This window comes from Vicugna pacos, chromosome 19 (assembly GCF_048564905.1).
Source record: "Vicugna pacos chromosome 19, VicPac4, whole genome shotgun sequence".
NCBI classification, from domain to species: domain Eukaryota; kingdom Metazoa; phylum Chordata; class Mammalia; order Artiodactyla; family Camelidae; genus Vicugna; species Vicugna pacos.
In genome coordinates this window covers 43233489-43257299 of record NC_133005.1, presented here as the reverse complement: position 1 = coordinate 43257299, position 23811 = coordinate 43233489, and the positions used below count along the sequence as shown (strand labels likewise).

Sequence of the window (23811 nt, the reverse complement as noted above, 5' to 3'; positions counted from 1 at the left end):
TCAGCAACTGTGAGCTTTTAGCCTTTTTTTTAGAAAAGACCAAAACCCCACCTCTTAGGAAGACCCCAGCTGGATGGCGGGTGTCACGGGGCCGGCGTTCTTCCTCCTGCGGACCACCTGATCAGCTCTCCTTAGCCGTGGAGGGCGGAGGCGTGGGAAAGGGCAGCCTCAGCTGGCAGCTCCCCACGAGGGAAGCGAAAGGCTTTGGGGCCGGGCCCAGTGCACCTGCGGGGGAAACCAGCCTCTGGAGACCTGGTTCCCATGCCCCCAACCTCTCCACTCAAACCCCAGCGTTTTCTCACCGTGTGGGTGGCCGCCCCATCCCGCCTCCTAACCAGGAACTGACTGGCACTAAGGGCTCGGAGGAGCCGACTTTCCAGGAAGATGAAAGACACCTCAGGGGGTAAAACCGGAGTCTAAGCTTTGCCTCAGTGATGGCATTTCAGGAGCCAGGACAGCCCTGCTGGGATTCCGTGGTCACCTCAGCGCTTCCATGGGTGGTCATGGAAATTGCTGGAAGTACACAAGACAGACACTGATTTCTGATTGCAGGCTTGGCACTGGCAGGGGGACAAACAGGGGTGGGGTCCAGGTGGGGTTGGCAGTGCCTGTTAGTCCCCGGGAGAGAATTCTCTCCTCTGAGGACCCTGTAGCAAAGGCTGTGGGCCCTAAAACAAAATGCCTGATCCCCTTCCTTCCAGGACGAGGGAGGCCAGTCTGTGGCTGGTTCACATGACCACCACCCCGGTAGAACTCAAGGAAGGGAAACTCCTGAGTTACGAAACCAAGGCCCCGGGGGCTTGTTGGGGGGGGGGTCCCACTTCTGCTTTGGGCTCTCCGTGTGGAGATGAAAGGCTTTGTTAGCAGAAACCTTGCTGAGCAGCTTTGGAAGCTGGAGCGTAGAATTAATGATTCATGTGTCAAGTGACATTTTCCTTTAGGGGCACTTTCTACAAGGCGCCTGCCTCCCCAGCAAGGGCCTGGGACCTCCAGAAAGGGTGTCCATAAGGAAAGATCGGGGCATAATTCTGCGGGGACAGCGGCCTCCCCGCCCAGGACTTGGGGAGATCCCTGCCCACCATTCCTGGGAGGCCTGGGTCCAGGTGGGATGAAGACAAAGGTGGCAGCCTCTCCCGGGCGCAGCGTCCCAAGAATCCAAGGACCCTGAGAGTGAGTGAGGTCTGACTGCGATGTGCTCCGTGGGAGGCGAGCGGCTGGCGGTGGGATCAGGTCTGCGGTCCGGCCCGAGGGCCTGGCGCGTGACCCCAGTCGGGCGGCCCTGCGGGCGTGTGGGCGGGCGGCCGGCCAGGCCGGGCGGGGCGGGGCCGGGTCACCGGGGACAGGAGCGCGTCCCGCCCCGGGGGAGTGTCCCGCCCGGGCGCAGCCACCTTAAGGGCCGGGCGGGGCGCGGGCGGAGGCCGACGGAGGGGTGCTCGGCGCGGGATCTGAATCGGGGTCCGGAGCGGCATCGGCGCGGGAGCCATGGCGTCGGCCGGGCCGGCGCGGCCGGGGCCGCCGCCGCCGCCGCTGCTGCTGCTGCTCGTGGTGCTGGCGGGCGCGGCGCGGGCCGGCCTCCACTTCCGCCCGGGCGGCAGCTGCTACCGGCCCCTGCTGGGGGACCCGCTGACCCAGCTGGGGCGCAGGTCGGCGCGGCTTGGGGGGCTGCCCATCTCGCGGGGCTTCGCGCGTGCTCCCGCCTTTAGGGGCCCCCGGCGCCTCCTCGGGATGCGGGGAACAGGGGCGCCCTGCCTCCCTTGACCTCTGAGGGTCAAATGCAGCGCCTTTGCTTTGGGGATGCGCTCTCCTACACTGGCGGGTTGGACCAGCCCCACCTGTGCAGACAGCAGATCGGCCGGCCGCTCATGGGGCCCTGCCTCCTTCTTACTCCCAGAGGGCGGGGGTCGCCTGGTGTGAGATGGTGCACTCCCACTCCCTCTCATGTTGGGGAGGGGAGAGGGTTCTGGGGAGCGCTGCCTGGCCTCCACCCCCACACCCAGGAGCCCTACTGCTAATTCTGTTGGTGGTGGTCTGTTCCCAGGACATACCCCCGGCCTCATGAGTACCTGTCTCCATCTGATCTGCCCAAGAGCTGGGACTGGCGCAACGTGAACGGGGTCAACTATGCCAGTGTCACCAGGAACCAGCACATCCCCCAGTACTGCGGCTCCTGCTGGGCCCACGGCAGCACCAGCGCCATGGCGGGTAGGTAGGGGGCCCATGGCCCCTCGACTGTGGGCCAGAAGGGCCTGTCCAGCTGCCTTCATGTCTGCACACATGGCTGCAGCCCAGGGTCCCAGAGGACTGTGTTTCTATGCCAGTGCTGGGCCTGGGATGGGGTGTCTGAGCCTCTCAGGCCTAGGGGAGCTGACCTAGGGGAGGCCTCGGTGACGCGTGCCGTGTGGGGCAGGCCTCCCTGGGCCCAGTGGGTGGCCAGCAGTCACAGGACTGAAGCCCAGTGACGAATGGCTCCCAGGGCCTTTCCTCTCCCACCTCGGCCCCTAGGGATCAGACCGCAAACTCACTAAACCCTTTGCTGGTGTTTGGGGAACGGAAGTGAAGCCGATTTTCAGCCTGAGTGAATATTTGAGAGAATGTCTATCCTGGGCTTGGAATATTGAGCCAGGCTGGCCGTTTTCCCGTTGGGACCTTAGCCATCCAGCCACAGCGAGGGTAGGGAGGCTCGTGGCCGATAAGAAGGGGGAGAGTCCGTGCCTCCCTGGGCTGCCTTGGGAGGGATGGGGGTGAGAGGCTGAACCCCAGCCTAGGCTTTCTTCTGCCGCAGGCCGGCCTGGCGGCCTGGGGGTGGGGGGCTCTGCCATCTCCAGCCTAGGGTTCCCGGAGCCTACAGACATGCTGAAATTCCCCCGCAGAAGAGACTCCCTGACTTGGGTGGCTCATAGGGCAGGCCTGCTGTAGGTGTGGCCTTGTGTTAATCAGATGAACAGCAGTGTGGCCACTGTCCCGGCCAAGGCTTAGGGCTCAAGCAGTATGCCAGTTAAGCCTCCCAGCTGCCCTGTGTTTGCTCCCACTTTGCAGATGAGGAAACTGAGGCTCCTGGCAGGGAGAATTGGCCATGGTGTGAGTGACAGCTGAGAACAGAGCCCAGAAGCCTGGGCTTTGGGCCAGGACCTCTGCTGGGCTGTCTTTAGGGTGAGGAGTCGGGATGGGGTCTGGAACCCAGGGCTGGCCAGCTGTAGCTAGGGCATCTGGTGGGGTCTCCCTGGTGGCCCTACTGGTCTTTCTTGGGGGCTGGTGAGGAGATCCCTGGGGCTGGATTGTACTTCTGACCCTTCAGGGAGAAGGAGGAAGGGGCCGGTATTTGAAGGTGCTGGAGCGCTTAGGGGCAGACTGGGGTGGAGATGGATGGGCCCTGGAGAATGTGGAGCCACTGGCAGACTTTGGGCAGGGTGTGGGCAGGCCTTGAGGCCCTGGGCAAAGGCTGGGCAGGAAGGCTCCTGGGTCTTGAGGAACTGAGAGGGCCTTGTGGTGAGGCTTGGGTGGGGTGAGGGGGAAGCTGAAAAGGTCACCAGGGGCCCTACCCCCAGGGGAGGAGCCTGTCAGAGCCTCAAGGGCTCTCCAAGAGGGAGTCACAGGCCAAGGTTTGCTTTTGTCAAGGAGGGCGGGGCCGGGAGGGGATGGCCCAAGCCCTCCTTTGACCTGGTGCCTTTTCAGAGGTCAAACCTCCACTGACTGCCTCGAAATCTCCTGGGCAGATGCCTGCTTCTCTCCTCTCTCCTCAGACCTCTAACGATTTCCCTGCAGCCAGCATCTTCTTCCTCTTTAACTGAGAAAATAGAAACTCCCAGAAGGGGACTTCCACGGTGCCCGGCCCAGCTGCCACCTCACTGGCCGGGCTCCTCTCATCCCTGTGTGTCTGACATCTGAACCACCGCCCCCCTCAACCCCCCACCCTGGGGGCTGGGACCCGGCCTTCGCTGAACAAATGGGCAGGGGGCCTCGATGCCACCCCCTTCCTGCCGCCACCCCATTTCTGGGCTCCTAGAAGTGTCCACAGGTTCTGTCCTGGCCAAAGTCACCAGCATGGGGCTGCATGTGGCAGGGCCAGTGGTCACCCTGTCCCCATCCTGCTTACACCCTCCCCACCAAAACGCTTTCCTCACCTTTCACCTTCTCCCTCCCTCCCTGGCCGTTCCTTCTGTCCCTTCACCAACTCCTCATCCTTTCAACTTAACCTCTGGACACCGGGTTCCCAGAACCCTTCATCTGGACCCGATCTGTGCACCCACCTGCCACCCTCCCTCCCGCTTGGACACCTGACACCTCCAACCTCACAGGCTCGTCCTTCCACAACCCCCTTCACCCCCAAATCAGTTCTCCCCTGGCCTCCCCACTCACACAGTGAGACCGCCATCCTCCCCTGACTCAGGCCAAAGCCCAGGGGCTCCTCAGCATCCAGTCCCACTCACCCATTAAGATGCCCCATGCGTGCTCTTGCCGGAGCTACCTGACCAGTCCCGCTGCTGCCCCCTGGCCGCCCTGCCTCGGGCCTCGACCAGCTTCACCAGCTCTGACCCAGATCGGGTCCATTTCTGCTCTGCTTGAAACCCCCCCAAGATTTCAGGCCAATAAAACAAAATCCTTAGTTGCCACAGAGCCTCTGTAAACTGGGACCCAGTTTGGAAGCCAAGAGCTGCAGAACGGGAGGTCCCCTCTCAGGCTAGATCCCTGCCCCCTCCCATGGGTGCCACCCTCTGTAGGTGATGCGCTGCCCACCCCAAATCTTCTCCCCTGTTTTCCTCGGCCCTGCATTCTCCTGCTTTCACGTTTACATCTGTCTACTGTCCCATCTCCCCACCAGGCACCCTCACATGGGTGGGAGCTTTGTTTTGCTTGCTGAACAGAGCCTGCTGCACTGCAGGTGAAGGGGCCTCTGTGGATGGGAGGGGAAGACAAGAGAGCAGGTGGGGAGGGGATGTGTCGGTTGCATCTGGGCTGTGCTGAGAAGCAAGTTAGACCCTCGAGGGGTGGGTTAGGTAGGGATTGGATCCAAGAGTCGGGTGTGGACGGGAGGCCAGAACTGGGCTGCGGCACCCTTACCTGAAGGAAGGAGTGGGCTCCCGTGAGGCAGGGGGTGATCGGAGACAGATGCAGCCTGGGAACCCAGGGCAGGACCTGCTTCCGTAGGGTGGGCAGCCAATCTGCTGACCACTGCTGGGGAGGGGCAAGATCAGATGAGGAATTAGAGACCTGTCAGCCTGGAAATCAAAGGCTTTGACCCCATCAGCTTCAGCAGAGGGGAAAGGACAAAAACGGGCATGGCTTGGGCATCAGAGAGAAGGTGCCAGCAGTGGAGAAGGGGGAAGCGGGGGTAGGACCACCCTTTCAAGAGCTGAGCTCAGCAGCAGAGAGAGGGGCAGTAAGTGGAGCTGGGTGTGGGGTCACCTGAGCTTTTGGCTGTTGTTTTCAGGTAGGGTCCACATGCATGTGTGGGTGCTGATGCAGTGAGAGAGAGGGACCCAGGAGCCAGGGGGACCTAGGCAGGCAGGCTGGTGGGGACACGCCACCTGCTGTCACGGGAAGCAGGTCTGTGATGCAGAAAGTTGATGAACTGGGTGGCAGAGAGATGAGGGACCTGCTTTGGAGTCTTCGGTGAAGTAGAAGCAGTCTTCAGATGGAGCAGGGACAGTTCCAGGGGACTTGAGTTGAGAGACACTGAGGGAGGGACCCTCATGAATTTGCCCATCTGACTGGTGGGCCTGGCGTGAGGACAGCCAGCCGGCCGGGCTCTCTGTCTCTGTGCAGGCCAGGAGCAGGAGAGTGGCTCAGCCACCAAGGACCACAGAAAGGAGGCCTGCGCTGGGGGGATGCAGGATGATGACATGCTGGGGACCTGAGTTGGGTGCAGGGTGAGAGCACGTAGCAGGAGGCGGATGTTGAAAAGGATGGGTTGTCACTGCATTGGGTGGGGGTCCCATAAGATCATCTGGTGCTGGAGTGGGGACCCTGGGGCAAGCGAGCTGGAGAGAGGATGGGCGATGTGAGATGCAGGGAACTGGTACCCAGGGTCTGGAAGACGCTGCAGGTAGTCCAGTTGTCTGCTGGAGCAGGGGCTGGGGGAATGCGGAGAAGGCCAGTGTGGGCTGGGTGGTCCGCAGGGATGTGGAAGCCTCTCCAGGCTGGCCGGAGCAGCGCAGGTGGAGTTGGGGTCATCATGGAATGAGGGAGGGGCCGCAGGGACAACGAGTGAGAGGGAAGGGAGGTGGCACAGTGTGCAGGGGTGCTGGGACAGCTGGAGGACAGAGGACAGGACCAGGGCCCTGTGTGCCCTGTGTACAGACACGTACTCCCCTCTCAGCCAGTCTGAAAGTGGCTGCAGCATTCCGGCTTCTACCCCGATACTTGAGCGAGTGTCTCCCCAGGATGGGGTCATCCCTGCGTAACCACAGCATGTAAGAAAACCAAGACACAGGAGATTTCCAGCGGAGGCGAAGTGGGTAACAGCAGTGGGGGTGAAGGGGGCCGCCCCCCACCTCCAGGCCTTGCCCAGCATGGGGCAAGGCTCCCAGGGGAGCTGCCAGGGGCTCAGCAGCCAGGGCCAGGCTTCCCGCCGTTTGCGGAGCTCCTGCTGTGTGTTGAGCAGCACGGATGGGACCAGGGGCTGCAGCTGTGAACGGAGCCCCGTGGGAGGGGCCGCGGACCAGGAAAGTAAGGGGAAGAGGGAGTGTGTGAAGTGGTGCCAGCTGGAGGGTCAGTGAGGCTCGGGAGGGCGCTGGGAGGGGCAGAGACAGCCGGGGGACTGCTGAGAAGGGAGCTTGGGGAGACCTGGAAAGAGGGCCCAAGGAGGGATGTCCACAGAGGGGTGTCCCCGGGAAGAGCACTAGGGGGCGGCAGCTGGGGGTGGCCTGAAGGACAGGCTGCGGGCACGTGGTTGGTGACTGGTGGTAGGTTCCAGAAAGCACAGGGCTGCTCAGATGAGTAGATGGAGAGCTCTGTGGGCAGGGGGGCCTGGGTGGTGTGACCCTGGGGATGTGAGGTGGGCCTGGGGCTGCAGGAAGAAAGGAAGGGTGCGCTTGGAGGGGGCCGCTGGTGGGCGGAGGGCGTGGGCAGAGGGCCTGGCCACTCTGTCATCAGGTAAAGAACGGGTGGGGCCGTGGTGAGTTCTGACTTGGAGGTGTGAACACTAGGCGAGGCCATGCGGCGGGTGGCAGGGTGTGTGGCTGTGGAGTCGTTGCCTTGGGAAAGTGGAAAGTGAGGTGACTGGCCCACGTTGGGTTGGCTGCAGGGCCTCACAGGATTCTGTCTGTGCGTGAGAAGGGAGATGGGCCAGCGGGCCCTGGGTGGGTGCCGTGGGGCGGTCTGTGCTGTTGGACACCTTCCCTCGGGGCCAGGTCTGTATCAGCCTGCAGGCAGGACACTCCTGGCCCGGCCCCCGTGGTGCGCAGACACACCAGTGTGGGGAAGAGGCCCCGAGTGCTCCCGGGAGATGGGAGACCCCGGAGGAGAGGGACGCGCGGCACCGGGAGCGCGGGCGGCCAGGCTGACCGGGTGGGCGCCGCCCCTGCCCTGCAGACCGGATCAACATCAAGAGGAAGGGGGCGTGGCCCTCGGCCCTGCTGTCCGTGCAGCACGTCATCGACTGCGCAGACGCCGGCTCCTGCGAGGGGGGCAACGACCTGCAGGTGTGGGAGTACGCCCACCTGCACGGCATCCCCGACGAGACCTGCAACAACTACCAGGCCAAGGACCAAGGTAGGCCGGCTGCCCCCCGTACACCTGTCACCCTCTTCCCCAGAGGCAGTGCCCTGTGGCCGGGGCACTGGGGGTCAGCGGGACAGAGATGGGAGCCCCCTGCCACTGGGGGATCAGGGAACTGGGGCCTGGGGTCCTTGTTGAGAAGACCAACAACAAAGACTTGGAGAGGGGTCTCCAGCCTGTGTGTCCTGCGGCCAGGCCTGGCCATGGCATTTGGGTTCTGATGCGCTGGCATCTTGGTGGTTTTTCATGGGCCTTTGTTAGGGGAACACTTGTCGAGGGGAGAGTAAGTTTTCCAGGAGCAGGATGGGGAGAGCAGGCAGGCTGTGCCCCAAAATGGAAGCAGCAGTTCCAACTGGAACCCAGGATTCCGGTGGATTTGGAGCTGAGGGGGCACTACATGGACCAGGGGACCCCAGCTGGCCTGGAATTAGCACATTCTTCAGGCTGCTCCCCTTGGAAACCAAAGGAAAAAAAGCCCCACACTCATAGTGGGTAGATTTAAGTCACCTGTCCCTGTCAGAGCTTCCTCGTAACCAGAGGAGAGAGCCAGGATAAACTCAAAAGTCCGCCTGAGACAGGAGGGGCAGGACTGCCAGCAGCCCGGGGACTTCCCTGCCTCCGCCATCTCCATCTATAAAAGGTATGCTCTGGCCCCTGGGCCTACCCTGGGCGCCATCGCACCCCCATGGGGGCCCTCACCTTGCCTCCTGGGCCATGTGACCCAGCCAGAAAGAATCCCCCCAGACGGGTTGGGCGAGTCTTGTTGCACTGGTAGATACAGCTGGGGTCAGAGAACCAAGGAGAGGTGCCCATGACTGATGAAGAGGATGGGGGAATTAAAGACTCGGAATTGGGCATCAGGTGGTCCCTGGGGCTCCACCCACCGGGAACTGGTCTTGTCCATCCCAGGGCCCTTGGGCCCACGCAGTGGGACAGGGCCAGGGGGAGCTAATCACCTGTTTGCAATGAATATTCTTGTCTTTTTTATCAAATGTGGGCACAGATCCACCTTTTTCCCAGTTGTATTGGGCATTTGGCGTCCAAGGGACGAATTAAACCAACACTTTAATCCTCGAGGAATTTAATGTCCTGGGGGGAGGAATCTGGACAGATAAGAAACTAAACAGAAACAGCTAACATGAAAGGAGTAAAAAGTGGGGCTGAGGGCCCGAGGCAGGATGGGTGGGGTAAACAGTGATAATGTCTAGGGTCTAGGAAGAATGCAGGTGATGGTGTGGAGTCTTCCAGAACTAACAGTTATAATTATTATTTTTTTTAAACAGCCTAATTCTAGGGGAAGGGTATAGCTCAAGTGGTAGAGCGCATGCTTAGCAAGCATGAGGTCCTGGGCTCAATCCCCAGTACCTCCTCTAAAAATAAAACAATAAACCTAATTACCTCCTCCAACCAAAAAAAAAAAAGGAAAAAAGTCTAATTCTTGATACCTCCTCAAACCAAAATAACAACAACAAAAAAAACTTATTTTTTTCAAAGATGTGTGGGCCTGCTCACTATCCAAAAACACTATCATCTTAAAAACTAATGATTTGAGTACATGCTATTCTCAGCTATAGAGTATCGTGAAAAGGCCTTTTTCCTGGCCTTTAAAGGAAAAGAAAAGATAAACTTTTGAGGGCCTACTATGCGCTAATTAATGCTTATCTGTCTTTTCCGCCTTGGCCTGGGGAAGGGCTTTTCCTAAGTCCTTTGCAGCTAAAAGGTCGTCATTAAACAGCCCCGCCTGCAAGCTGATTTCCATTATTAATTAGCTGCTGGACGGAGAGCGCAGGGAGAAAGGTGGAGGTGGGTCTGGGCGCTTCCTGTCAGCAGCTGAATGAGGAAACAGCCTCACGCTGGCTCTCCTGCTGTCCCCCAGCGTGTGACAAGTTTAACCAGTGTGGGACGTGCACAGAGTTCAAGGAGTGCCATGTCATCCAGAACTACACCCTCTGGAAGGTGGGTGACTACGGCTCCCTCTCCGGGAGGGAGAAGATGATGGCCGAGATCTACGCCAACGGGCCCATCAGGTGAGGCGCCAGGACCCCGCCGGGCCGGTCGCCGGTCGCCGGGCGTCTGGCCCCTTTCCTTCTGGCCCCTTTCACGAGGCCGGAGGCACAGCTGCCACTGAGTTCTCTCCGAAGCAAAGCTGAAATGACCAGGCACCCGGCGCAGGATTGGGAGTGAAGCACATATGCGGGGAGGTCCCCGGGGTAGGCGGGCCGCGGGACCAGCCTGGGCTGGGGCCGGGGGGCGCCGAGGGGGTGAGCACGGAGGTCTGGGCAGTCATCAGATGCGCGTTCCCCAAGGCGGGTGTATGTGAGTGTTTCTAACAATGGTAGTTTCCATTTGAAGTGCTAATTCTTGGTAACGTAGGTTCGTTTTCTGTGTCTGTGAGTCTGTTTTATTGTTATAAGTTCATTTGTGTCATTTTTCTAGATTCCATACCTAAGTGATATCATACGGTATTTGTCTTTCTTTGCCTGACTTGACTTAGTCTGATGATCTCCAGGTCCATCCATGTTACTGCAAATGGCATTTTATTGTTTTGTATGGCTGGGCAGTAGTGTGTGTGTGTGTACGTACGTATGTATGTACACCACATCATCTTTTAACGGGGGGGATGGGGAGGGCGGAGGGATAAATGGGGAGTCTGGGATTTGCAGATACTACTGTTTTCTTTTAAGTGCTCATTCTTGAACTGCTTGCTCTCAGCTGCGGTATAATGGCAACAGAAAAGATGTCTAACTACACTGGAGGGATCTTCGCGGAATACCACGAGAGGGCCTTCATAAACCACATCATTTCCGTGGCTGGGTGGGGTGTCAGCAACGGCATCGAGTACTGGATTGTCCGCAATTCGTGGGGAGAACCGTGGGTAAGACGCCTTCCCTGAGACCCCGCTTCCTTTGGTGGTTCTCTCGGTTCTGTAGCTGAGAACTGCGGCCCCGAGCTGGGGGGGCTTGGTGCTCCCACGCAGGAGCAAGCACGGGGCTGTCCCCGTCCTGGGCATACAGCATCCCTGGCCCCCACTCGTTAGACGGCAGTTGTTCCTTCTCCCTACCCCCCAGCTGTGACAACCAAGTGTCCCCACACATTGCCAGTGTCTCCTGGGGGAGGCAGGGGATCACCCCGGCTAAGCAGCACTGCTTTGGAGGTGTCCGTTTAGCTCGCTTACTCCTTTACAACCATCCCATTCTTCTTCCTGTCATAGTTCTGGCTCTCCTAAGTAACACTGTGGAGTTTCTTCAAAAATACTTTGAGTTGGGTCAAAAATCTAAGGGAATTAACTGCCTTTTCATTTCTAAGACCTACTATTAACCATTAACAGCTTAAGATACAGAAATTCATTATTATGAAGTGGGAAATGATTCACGTCGAAGTGATGAAATCTCAGTATTTTCTATTAAATGACTATAGATGGGGATAGTAGTAGTCAAGTCATCTGGTCTAAAGAGTCAACGGTTTCATTACATTAATTAGCTTCTGGCATACAGGGCCGTGCACCCCTCGTGTTAAACATTTACTAAGCTAAGTATTTCACAAAAGCTTTCCGAATAGGGGTCCCGAGAGGGCAGGGGCAGCCGAGTGGGCGGCCTGGATGCTCAGGTGCCCGAGCCTGGGGTGGGTGAAGAGGCGGAGGAGGGGGTGGGTCTGGGGCCGAGAGTGGAGGGAGAGCCGGGAGGGGGACTGGGGGGGCAGACACAGAGCTGACTTGCGGTCCTGCCCCCAGGGCGAGCGGGGCTGGATGAGGATCGTGACCAGCACCTACAAGGACGGCAAGGGCGCCAACTACAACCTTGCTATCGAGGGGCAGTGTTCGTTCGGGGACCCCATCGTTTGAGGGACGTCGCTGAAAGAGCAGTTTCCAAGGAATGAGAGCGCCAGCTGGGACGAGAGGCTCCCTCATCTCAGGCTTGAGCGGAAGGAACCAGGGGGTCACAGTCACATACCTGACGGCTGGAAGGGCACTGAGCACCCAGGGGGCGCCGTCAAGTGTGGGACAGGCTGAAGGAGCGTCCCGAGGGGAGCCCGAGAGGGCAGGGCTGGGATGCCCGCAGGGACAGCGTCCTGCCACGAAGGCGGCAGGAACCACCCGAGAAGCAATCCGCGCGACCTCCGTGTCCTGCCGCCTGTGATTTGGCGAAGAGCGAAACTGCGGACGTCTCGTGGATTCCTAAGTCACCTTGAAATGGGGGGGAGGGGGCGGCGGTCTCAAGTTGCCCCAGTGATGAATAAAGTGCACAGCTTCACAGCAGCCCCGAGCCCGCGTGCTTTATTTGCGCAGCAGCACGTTACCACCAGGGCCTGCGCCTTCCAACGCAGACAGGCTTCTACTCGTTTTTGGAAAATTAAAGCGTCACAGTAATACGCACTAACCATCAGGTCTGGTGAAAACCTTATGTCATCTTTGAAAACAGTTCACCTAAGTCTCGGTTTCTGACTTCCCACCGCCCTGGGGCTGACAGGTGGCTACACCCCGAGAGGTGATGGGAACCCAGCTCCGATACCGGGGGAAATGAATTCTGGAAACAGGATTCACGGGCAGCCCTGGACTTACAAGGAGAGGGGACCGTTCGTAATCGCAGGTTTTCACTTTGCTAACAGTTTCCTTTTTAAAAAGTTACCCACCTCCTCCCACCAGAGCCCATTTCCAAGATGCTGACTGGGCCTCTTCAGCCGTAGCTTCTGGAAAGGGTTCTTCCACAGCTGGCTTCCTGGAATGTTCTGCTCAGCCCTGGAGGACGCTCTAAGTCAGTTCACCAGGATGAAGTTAGACTTGCAGTGAGCTTCAGGGGACAGAAGGAAAACAGGCACTGGGTTAGACACGACGGAAATGGCGACCTGTAAAACCCGTGGAGACCCTCCCGCCAGCCCTACCTATGAACTCTGCCACAGGGTCGTGCTCGCCTTCTGTTTTGATGGTGCCTGCGATGCTGTCGTTTTCCAAGATGGGGAGGAAAAGCTGCACAAAGTCAGAGGTGTACGGAGGGGCGATGACATCCAGGACCTGCAGGAGGGCCAGCCTGTGAGCTGGGGAAGTGGCAACTGTGGGGCGATCACCCTCCCTCCCCCCTTCGCTGCTTCCAGGCGACAATTCCCACCTCCAGCACCAAGACACCCAGGGGTTAATGCAGGTAAAATTCACAATACGTTCCTGCAGGTGGGAGCTGTTTGGTAAGCTGTTATCTGTGTCACTGTCATCACAATGATCAGAATGCACAGTTCTCAGAGTTAGGTACAAAGAAATTAAATTAAGCCAAATAGGGCACTGCTAGGGTAAACAGAATGAAATCAGGAAACAAACGGTGTGTTGCTGACCTCAGTTACAAAATAGCGAATGAGTGAAATGTCGGTGTCCAGCTTCTCCAGACACTTTCGGATATAACTGACCACGGGAAGTACGTAACCTCGACTCAGCAGGTGGACCATCCTGTCCAGGAGCGTCTTCTTCAACTCAAGCTACAAGAGTGGGGGCGAACAGTCTCTTAGAAAGGGGGCATCTCCGCCACCATGCCACACCCTGGGGCCACCCACTCACCTGCTCCATCACATCCAGCTGGGAGTGCTCAGTCTCAAACAGCTTGACCAGCAGCTGCAGGACCTGGGGGTGCAGGAGCTGGTGGCAGGTGCTGATCTACAAACAGGCCAAAGGGAGCCTCCCTGAGCACTGCGGTTGGGTCTCTGGGCGCGCCCTCAGCCACGGACAACCGCCATCACTGTTGTGGCCACAGAGACGGCTTACGGCCGCTCCCAGCGGTCCCCACCACTCAGCCCCGGGCTGGTCAGCTTCCATACCATTCCTCATCCTCTCAGGGACACTTGATAAAAGTGGAGAAATCTAGAGTCACTGAGACTAGTTCCTTAAAAGGAAAATCCTCATTTAGAATAGAAATAACTAGCTTTGAAAAGAATGTCTTCTGAATGCACTGAACAGGTGGGCTGGAGGGACAGGCACAAGCGATAGTCAGTATCTTGTAATAACCTTTAACAAAAAGAATATGCAAAGGAATGTGTGTGCACACGGGCACGACCAGGACACCATGCTGTGCTCCAGAAACTGACGCTGTAACTGACTGAACTCCAACAAAGCAAACAAACAAGAAAAGGCGCAGACGCAGAGGACGCAGCCCGCCTACCTCGTCCAGCAGCGCCAGGTGTACCGGGGTGTGGTCAGTCTGCAGCTGGAAATACCTTGGTTCTGACACAGTCCAGTCCACCCACTTCAGCACCCCCATGGCCACCACTGGAAACCTACAGGAACATGAGGCAGAATGTTTCCTTTAAACAAAACTTAAAAAAAAAACAAACATCAATGCTGAATGGTTGGGAAGATTTACAAAACAACAACTCTGTCTGTCCCACTGATCCGCTCTTGCGTCTGCTCAGCCAGCATCCTCTGAGACCTGCGGCGCAGGAACCCGAATTCCACCCCCAGTGACTGGGGGCCACTTCACTGCTTTCAAGGGAAAGCTCTTTCATGCGAAAGTCAGTGAGCCTGGTGGACTGGGCTGAAGTTTACTTTTAATTAGCAAACCCTTTCTTTGACCCTAGAACAAATTAACCGGGGAAAGATTCAAATGCCTAAGAGGGCACCCTACTTGTAAGCTTTTCTAGTAAATGCTTAATTTATATAATTGGCATAATCACAAATCATTTCCATCTAGGCAATACTTCATTGGTCTATCTTTCACTGTAACTAGACCCTTTGCTTCAAATCAATTTCTGTATTCTGGTTGGCCTTCCTTTTTTCAAGTCTAATTTGTGAACAGACTTCTGGCAAGTAAATACCTGAAAATTACTCATGCTAACAGTTTAAACTTCTCTATATACATTTAACAAAGAAAAAATAAATAAAATGAGTAAGTATGTCTGAATCTTTTTATACTTTTTGAGCTTTTAACATGAAAACTCACATGGCCCCCTCCCGAAAGAACCCGTCTGAAAGTGTTACGTGTGCTCACCTGATGCACTGGTAGAGCGTGCTCAGCTCGGCCACCAGCTCAGATGCCCCTTTGTTCTCATTGCAGCACAGATTGTGAACAGTTTCAACAGCTTTCGATGTTGACTTCAGCTCATCTTTGTTGATGCTCACCCGCTTGTTCTGAAAACACATGAGAGCCGGTGACCCCCGACGGGCACACCTCCTCCTGGGGGTGGGGGGGACCCTGTGTCCACCCTTCTCTCTGCAAACCATCTTCCCCATCTCCCAGGTCAAACTTCCCAGCCACACACGGCACATAGAAACTGAAAGCCAAGGAGACCGTCGTTTGCCTGTGGCTTAGGGAAATCAGTTCATCTTTTAAGTCACTTCAAATTACAGTTTGAATTAGTATTATAGATGCGATGCACATTTTCTTGAGACATTTAGCACTTTGACTATTTGATGTGTAAACACTAGGAAAGATGCTTCTCACACTAGTTGGGCTCATGATTTCTTGCAGCCAAAATGCCCAAATGACACCAAGGAGAAGAGGTGTCTTGTCTCCCCGAAAGTCCAAGAACTCGCAGAACTGAGGGCACCTTCTTCCAGGTCTCCACCACGCTGGCTGCGTACGCCAAGATATGGATGTACTTGTGCTTGTGGTCCTGGTTGATTCTGGCCCCTGGTTTGAAGAGCGACTGCATAAACAGGTCCAGGAAGGCCGGCACCCGGATCTGCAGAGAAACACACAACTCACTGAGAAGGAAAGAGAGAGAAGGCAGGTAAGTCCATACACACTTTTAGGGGAGTGCCGGCTCACATCCGCCCCTGCAGGCGCCCTGGGCGTGCGAGGGTCAGGCGCGTGATGAGGAAGGACCAGGGAAAGGATAGAGATATTTCAATAGGAATTTGTACTCACTGACTTAAGAGAAGTAAGAGGAACACCAACTTTCCAAAGCAGTACTTCCAATTGGCATTGAGGGTGTCCCATCTTATTAAAATGAAAGGCAACTCACAAGTTCAACAGGCGGTGGGTCCATGCTTGTGAACATCTTGAACAAGACCGTGATGTCAGCCGGGTTCAGGGCGCCCTTGGACAACATAGCCCCGAGGGCCTGACAAGCCCTGGGGTAGGAGGCAGCTGTGCCCAGGGCGAGCGTGATCTGACTGGCATCATGGCCTCTAGGAAAAAACCACATACCCCATCATCGACAAGGTGGCACCCCGCCTCGCCCTCCGCTTTCTTCTCTCCCTCCCTCCTTCTCTCACACTTATGCTTTCAATTCTTGGGGTCCCTCTGTTTCTTCCTATTTCTGCATTCACTCGGATGTTCACTAACGGACCCGAGAAAACAGCGTTTACAGCTAACTGGGGAAGAATGACTGAGTCCGGCTCACAGACTTCCCAAAAGGAACCATGTACTTCTTGTGTATCTTAAGATTCTGTTAGTAGAAAATAAAGCTAGTAAGGGCTAATTTTGTTCGAAGATACAGGCAATCTAACAATTAGATGACTGAGTAACTGTTTCAGGACTGTTGTCATTTGCCACTGATGAATCCCAATACATTGGGAATTCAGGTTCAAAAAAACAGTGCATTGAACGATAATCAGATACTTTACAAAATATTCAATAGAGCAGAACTTTACAAAGCAGGCTGTCTCCACGTAGTGAGAACCACCCTGACTCTTCCAGCTCTTCAGGTTACCAGGATGTTTACTTATATGTCAAAATGGAAGAGAGAGCCTTCGTTTGTGGGAACAGGGCAATGGGAGGGGTGAGGAGGGAGCACCCGGGAGCCCCGCTCACTTCTCCTGGGCGAAGCGCTGAACCTCCTGTGCGATCCTGCGCACGGCGGAGCCGCCCTGCTCCTCCTGGGCCAGCACAGACATCATGGCCTGGGCAAACAGGTACGTGTGCTCCCCGTGGCACACCATCTTCTGAAAAATTGCAGGGACAGAGTGTTAGGACGCATGATCGCAGCAGTGACACCTGTAGACAGAAGAGCGAGACGCCAATCGTTCTGCACGGGAGGCGCCTTCCGAGCCAGACAGCCTCCACACAGAGCACCTCGTGTGTGAACGCGCGGGACCCAAAACAGCCTCCTTGTAACCAGAGCTTCAGAAAGTAAAGAACTTACAGCAAACTCAGGGAGATTTTTTTCAAGGTTTTCTTCTCCTCCGTCCAAAATTGTAGCTAGAGAGGTACGCAGTACTCTGGAAAACACCTCCAGCTGCTGGCAGGCTGTGGACACACTGGTTATCTCCCCTTGGTATCCTGCATCAGAGATAAGCTACAACGCAGAAATAAGCAGCCAAACACGGTGTCCCCAGGCCCACCCACCACGTCTGGGGTGGGGGGTGAGGAGGGACAAGCACGACCTGGTCGCGGGGTCACACCTTTACCCGGATTCCTGCTTCAGCTAACTAGGTTTGTGGCCCCAGCCAACCACCCCCTTGGCTCTTCGTGTGGGAGATGGAGAGAGGGCCACGCCTTCCGAGGGCTCCTCTCTGAACACAAATGGCTCTGATGTGTTCCTGCCAAATCCTAAAACAGTCTACGTCAATCCCAAAACATACAGATTCCGTTTTCTTGCTCAATTTAAGACTCACTAACATGAAACGATGAAGACCTTCACCAAACAAGCCGATGGGACCTTTCAAAGGAAAGAGACTACCAACCAACCGGCCCAAATAACCCTGTTCACAGACACCTGTCTCTACCCCCGGGCTCTTCCCACCTTGACAGTGAAGTTAAGCATCAGACAGTCTGGATGGGCTTCCGCCAGCTTGTAAAACAGATCTCTCCAAGTGGTGTGTGCGATCATCTGTTCAAGCCACGCGGGGGTCTGACAAGACACAAATGACAAGATAAGGGGCCCTGCGAACAATCACAGAACAGTGCGGCCGGAGAAGCCCCGAGCATCCAGCGTGGCCCCACAGGCCCAGGGCTGGCAAGGACACGCGGGAGCTGAGTGGCAGAGCCAGAGCCCTGAATGCCCACTCTGGCCGGTGTAAAACTCAGCTCCGCGAGAGCGAGCTGCAAGGCGCCTCCTGGGATGCCCGAGGCCGGCGGGAGCACGCGCGCTGCACTGCGAGCCCAACTGGCTCTCGGCCGTCAGCCGTGCGCCCGTGACAAAGAGAATAAGGCGACTGAAATGACACATGACGCAGGTGGTCTTGTCCATCGTCATGTGGAGCAGCCACGAAAATGTGCCTCCGGCTCTCCAACTGTGTGATTGACAGGCCTGGGCCCGGGCCCCGGGAGTGGCACAAAACGGGAGGTGAGACCCCACTGCTCCTCCTCGCAAGCTCAGCACCCAGCTGCCTCCTGGTGTCAAGATCTCACCGCCCTGAGTAGAGCATTTAATGGGCAGTTCTGTCTCTGCAAGTTCTGTCTCACACCCTGATTTCAGACCCCAACTCTCACGTCACTCACACAGCCCGCCGCCCTCCACTGTATACGCGGAATTAGCACAAGACTCCAGGAACTGGTATTAGAAACAGGAAAAAGGTTCCTCACCTCTCCTTCTTCAGTAAAGATAGAATCCGCTTTGCGGGGGTCGAAATGTTTGATCAATAAACTCTTCAAGTGATTTTCCACAGTTTCCTGAACCTGCACTGGTTCAACACCTGATGGAAAATGAAAGCAACTAGGTGAAAGCGGCAATCTCTCAATTCGCTGTGTTACTTTAGAACAAGTAGAGAGATCAAGAGTCTACAAGTGAATCAGGTATCACAGGACTGCTTCTGACCACTTAGGATTTGGGGCCTCTTTAAAAAATCAGTATTAATCATAGTTAACGGTAAGACCCAAAAAGGAGCACAGGGCAGAACACACAAGGATGTCTGTCCACATGGAAAGGACAGTGACGTCTTTGAAGCCTTGCTAAGGACAAGGACAAACATCCACAATAGACAGGTAGGAGGATGGAAAACCACACCCTGCCCAGGAGAACAGAGCAGATGCCAGGCAAGAGGGACATTCGCATGTAATCACCATGACAGCAAGGAACCGACCAGTTTCCGGGCAGTACTCACTCTGTGATGTCGTCTGTACCCAGTTCAGTGGATTTACAGTAAAGCTCTACTTTGATCATATTAGCTAAAAGCCATCACCATACCCAGTCCTAAACTACCCTCATTTACCGCTTGCTGTAACAGACCTCAAAAGTGACACACTCGACATGCGCTGTCTAATTCTGTATAGAACAGGGCGGGGAGAACAGCGCGGGGAGCATCACATTTGCAGGCTACCTGCAAACCTCGATTATTGAATCAAAGATAAGAATCAAGGGGAAGGTACAGCTCAAGTGGTAGAGCATGCACAAGGTCCTGGGTTCAATCCCCAGTAACTCCTCTAAAACTAACTAAATAAATAACCCTAATTACCTCCTCCCCTGCCCCTAAAAAAAAGGTAAGAATCAAGAAGATGAAAATGAGTGAGAAGTTCAGTTCTTACTTACAGAAGTCTTAAAAACCAGGAAAACCAAGAAGGCCTTTCCCATTTACCAGCATTATAATGATCCAATGGTCTATTATAAAGAGAGGGAGGTGACGAGCCACGACCAGGGCGCCCACAAAGCACCTGTCTGAATGAGCCACTCGGCCAGCAGGTTGACAGTCTGGGCCACAGCAGTATAGTTCTCCGACAAGAGCTGGATCACATTCTCCGGAGACCCTCCTGCCTGAAAATACCTAGAAAAGTCAATGAACTAGCTATGCCACTCAGATGAACGGCACAGGGCGTGGGGGCGGGGGCCCTCAGAGGGGCAGAGGGGAAGACAGGTTACTGAGATTTTTAAGTCGGGGAAGACCCCAGAAGCCTTCCATTCCAATATCCCATTATTCTTACTTTTACATGTCATCTTCTGGGTCTATTACAAAACTGTCTAAATTATCCCCCGCCTCCTCCAGAACAAACCACCTTTCTCACATACCTCTTCAGAGTGTTGAAGATGGAGGGCTCCATTATATAATCCCGGGTGGAAAACTTGTGTAGGCATTCTTGCTGGACCTCGGCATCATCCTCTCCCTCTCCATAGTCATCCTCCTGCTGTTGGTAAAAAACAGCCATGCCACCTGTTCATTAATACAGACATCCTCACCTTAAACCCACATGACGCCGTCCATGTCAAAAGTATTCCACACGCGTTTCACCTGCCTCTCACGACAGTCAGGAAGTACGCTGGACCAGTAACGACGGGCTAAGAAGAGGGAAGCCAGAGTCACACCAAGTGGGCTGGCCTCTCAACTGCACGCTGGCAAATGTGTGTACGGTAGCCACACAAGTGCCTTCATCTCATGCAAGATACGTTATCTGGGCACCTGTTTCCTCCACTGTTACACAAAGAACAACAGTGCCTTCTCCCATTGGGCTGTTGGGAGAATTCCGTGTGCTAATTTTTGGAAGAGCCAAGCACGGTACCTGACATCTAGTAGAAGTTCAATAGCTGTCAGCGATCATTATTGTTCTCACTATTACTATTTCACACGTGCCACGTAACGCTTTCCAACAAGTGATTCTTGAAGGCACAAGCCATCAATTTGCTGGCAGAAAGATCTCTGACTTGCCTCGAATCGGCAGGCCCGGCTGGACACTGGGCACACACCTTGCCCACGCCTGTATTTTCACACATTGTCTATGGCCGCTGTCCGCTGTGACGGCACGTGGAACTGTGACAGAGACCCGCAGAGCCAAAAATACTTACTCTCCAGCCCTTTATGGAGAAGTTTGCCCACCCCTGGTCTAGACTTACATCCTGAAGGCATGCTTTGGGGGCAGAGGGAACAAGATCCCTTCACTGTGGAAACCAGGGGCCTCCTCTCAGATCTTATTTGAGTGGGCGCCTTGAGCAAGGCCATGAAGGGGCGCTGGCCTGTGCCCCGAGACTCACCCTGTGCGTCTGTGCTCCTACCGGCACTCTCTGCTCCTCCACATCTTCTCTTGGGTCATGCCACCTCCCTGCTCATACATTTAGAATCTGTCTAGATCTCTCTCTCTCGAGCTCCACACTTGAGAATTCTCTTTTCTCATTTCCATCCGGATGTCCCATTCCAAACTCATGAGATCCAAAACTGACCTCTTCTTTTCCCTCTTAACAGATCTTCCTATAACCCATATTTTAGTAAAGGATTCCATCATCTACCTGCTACCCTAAACTCAAAAACCTAGGAGTGGTCCTCAATTTCCATCCACCACCCCACCCCCACATCCTGTCACAAAGACCCATCAGTTCTGTCCCCGACATGTCTACCCAATGTGGCCCCTCCTTGCACCCCTCCCTCCACCCTTCCTTATAGTGTGCATGCCTGCAGTAGCAACAGTCCCCCAGAGGCTCAGTCTCATTTCTTCCTGATGCCACAATGACCTTCAGAAGCCACAAATCTGGTGTCTCTTTCTTGATTAAAGTTTTCTCTCTCCCTCAGAAAAGACATCCAAGTTCCAACATGACCCTCCCCTTCCACTGGTTCTCCTGGCCACTCCCATCCCTTGCCACTCCCCACCAGCAACCTGCAGCCAGACTAAACTACTGCATTTCAGTAGCTTCTTCCATCATCTGGGCTTAACATCACAGTAGCCTCCTTACCCTTCTTCCTGCCTCCCCAAATCTGCCGAACATGAGTCAAGTGAACAGATTTTGGGTCACAAAAACTGATCTACTGCTGTCTTTCAAAATCCAGTTTGTGTCACATTCCTTGACTTTCTTTCCCTGTTCCATGAAGTAACAGTTAGAATGAACATGAAATGAGCACCCAGTCCACCCCTCTCATTGATGAGAGCCTGTTAGGGTCAGTGGGCCAAATTAGGATCATGATTAAAAGTTTTCCAAACCCGAGACCCCCCCCAACCTCCTGTCTGGGGGGGATGTCTGGGCCTGGGTCTGCCAGTCCCAACTGCATAAGGCAAATCACTGGAGTGCTCAGTCAATAAGTGAAGGCACTGGTCCTCAGATATGGCCTCGCTGTAAACCCCTCTGACTAGAAGGGTGACAAGTACTATGACATGGTGAACAAGACGCTGGAAACTGCAACCCCCCACTAAACTGACTGACACCGGAAGTTCTCACACCTGGACCACTTCGGTGGGTCAGCAGTTAGCTACAGCAGCCATGGAGACAACGGACCTGCGTCGGACCCCCGGTCCTCCATTTCTTAGCTTCATGACATTGGGCAGGTCACTAGCGCCTCCTGTCTCACACTCTTCATTTACAAAATGAGCGGCGTGACAGCCAACTCAGTATCCTGAGCGTGGAATGAGATCATGCATGAAAGCCCAGAGCCAGCACAGGCGTTCCATCAGCTAAATCCGAATCCGTGCACTCCACGCTAAGCCTCCAACGCCGTGGAATGACCCAACACTCGAGTGTCGGTGTCACTCCCTGTCCCACACTGTTGAACAAATCGTACTTTTCAGCATCTTTCAAAAAAGTCCCCTCTGAAGCGGCTCCCTCCCGGACCTCACGCCAGTTTCCACCAGGCAACTAACCACACAGGGCTCCTTTCAGCTCCAGGAACAGAGCATCGATCTTCACATCCTTGGACTTCTCCTTCCAAGCCCTCTTTGCACCACCTGCCCCTTTCAACGAAGTACGCTCTACTCTGTGCTTCCTTCCTTGCAGCTACCGGTTCAGTATGTCCTAAACATGCCTAAATTCTGCCTCCTGATAAAAGGCAGGTTCCCAGGCTCCCCTCAGACCAACTGCTTCGCGGTCTCCAGCAGAGGAGCCTGAGAAGAGGATTTCAAATAAGCACTTCAGATGGGTCTTAAGATGCGAGTAAGGCTGGGGTCCCCTGGCTGAGCTAGAACGCCGGGTTCCGGCTTCCCAACCCTTGTCTTCAGGGGGGAAGGTTATGACCCCTCCTCAGCTTCCACAGCAAACCCCGGATGGGCCAGGATGGACGATCCTCCCCTAGTCACTTAGCCCACGGATGGCTTAAATCCGCCCAAGGCAAACACGAGTCTGGTTTACAAAACTGTGAGGCACACGGGAAAGGGCCCAACTCCCACTTTTCCCCCTCATGATGCTGGGCTAGACTGTTTTTTGAAGAGTATTACTATCTTTTTTAACCGTGTGGCTGAGACGACTCCTCCACCTTCGACCTCACGTCCGACCCACCCGGGGACTCGGGAGCCACAGCGTCTGGCACTGAGGCCGCCCCAGCGCGGTCGGCGGTCACCAGTGGGGGCGGCGCCCTGCAGCCAGGCCCTCCCCGGGGGCCCGGGTCCCCGCAGCGCTGCCCGACCCCGCGCCGCCCCCGCCGCCCCCGAGAGGTCGCGCGCTCGGCCCCCGCGGCAGCGGCGTGAGGGGCGGGCCCGCGGCGGCGGGGGGCGCGGGGCGCGGGGCGCGCGCGGCAGGAAGGGGCGGGGCGGGCTGTGCTTGGACCATGCGGCGGGGGCGGGGCCGGCTCGCCAGCGACGGAGACCAACTGGCCTCGTCGGGGGCGCCCGGTGCCCCCCCTCACCTGGCCGCTGTCCGCCTCGTCGCCCCACTCGGCCGCGCTCCCGAAGTAGTCCTCGTCCATGATGGCGCCTGGCGCGGTCCCCGCCATCCTCTCCCGCGAACGCGCGCGCGAGCACCGCGCATGCGCACGGCAGATGGGCGAGCGCACGCGCGGCCCCGCGGCCCCGCCCCCAGCGGACGCGCGCCTCCGCCCAGACGGGAAGCGAGGGGGCGGGCAACGGGGGCGGGGGCGTGGCCGAGGCAGGGGGCGGGGCGCAGAGGGCAGCCTACCAAGGCATAGGCAACCTACGAATTTTGTTTAAATATGGGTTATTATTATTAATTATTATTTTAACTTATTGAATATGTGTAAGTATATTTGTCCTTTATGATTGGATTACCGCATTCTGTTGATTTTTACTTTGTAGTTGGCTTTATTCCTTTGATAACTATATAAGTTTAAAAAGCCAAAGATCTCATCTGTTCTTAGAAACAATAATTAGTACATATATGTAACCAAAAAAAAGTGCAGTATACTGTATATGTGTATTTACACGCAATATAATGTGTATGTGTAGTTGAACTGTAATAATTCTAAGAAAACTGAGAAAGGAAAACAAAAGGATAATAAAAACAATTTTGAAAGAGAAAAAAATAAATATGAGTGATTTCCTGATTTTATATATATATTTGAAGTATAGTTGACTTACAATGTGTTAGTTTCAAGTATAC

At 55.6% G+C, this 23811-nt stretch overlaps 2 protein-coding genes across 2 annotated transcripts; one reads left to right on the top strand and one right to left on the bottom strand.

The window, feature by feature from the left end:
- Positions 1-1346: 1346 nt before the first annotated feature.
- On the top strand, positions 1347-11783 carry CTSZ (cathepsin Z). Its single transcript, XM_031687660.2, has 6 exons — positions 1347-1643; positions 2039-2202; positions 7531-7710; positions 9593-9743; positions 10429-10591; positions 11447-11783. The coding sequence occupies exons 1-6, from the start codon at positions 1483-1485 to the stop codon at positions 11555-11557; spliced, it is 930 nt and encodes a 309-aa protein (XP_031543520.2). The 5' UTR covers positions 1347-1482; the 3' UTR covers positions 11558-11783.
- Positions 11784-12069: 286 nt separating this feature from the next.
- On the bottom strand, positions 12070-23251 carry NELFCD (negative elongation factor complex member C/D). Its single transcript, XM_072944490.1, has 15 exons — positions 23102-23251; positions 19576-19691; positions 19224-19333; positions 18159-18268; positions 17377-17484; positions 16777-16929; positions 16446-16576; positions 15655-15820; positions 15238-15372; positions 14679-14818; positions 13854-13968; positions 13256-13351; positions 13036-13176; positions 12595-12724; positions 12070-12503 (listed from the first exon to the last, which is right to left on the bottom strand). The coding sequence occupies exons 1-15, from the start codon at positions 23186-23188 to the stop codon at positions 12469-12471; spliced, it is 1773 nt and encodes a 590-aa protein (XP_072800591.1). The 5' UTR covers positions 23189-23251; the 3' UTR covers positions 12070-12468.
- Between the last annotated feature and the right edge of the window lie 560 nt (positions 23252-23811).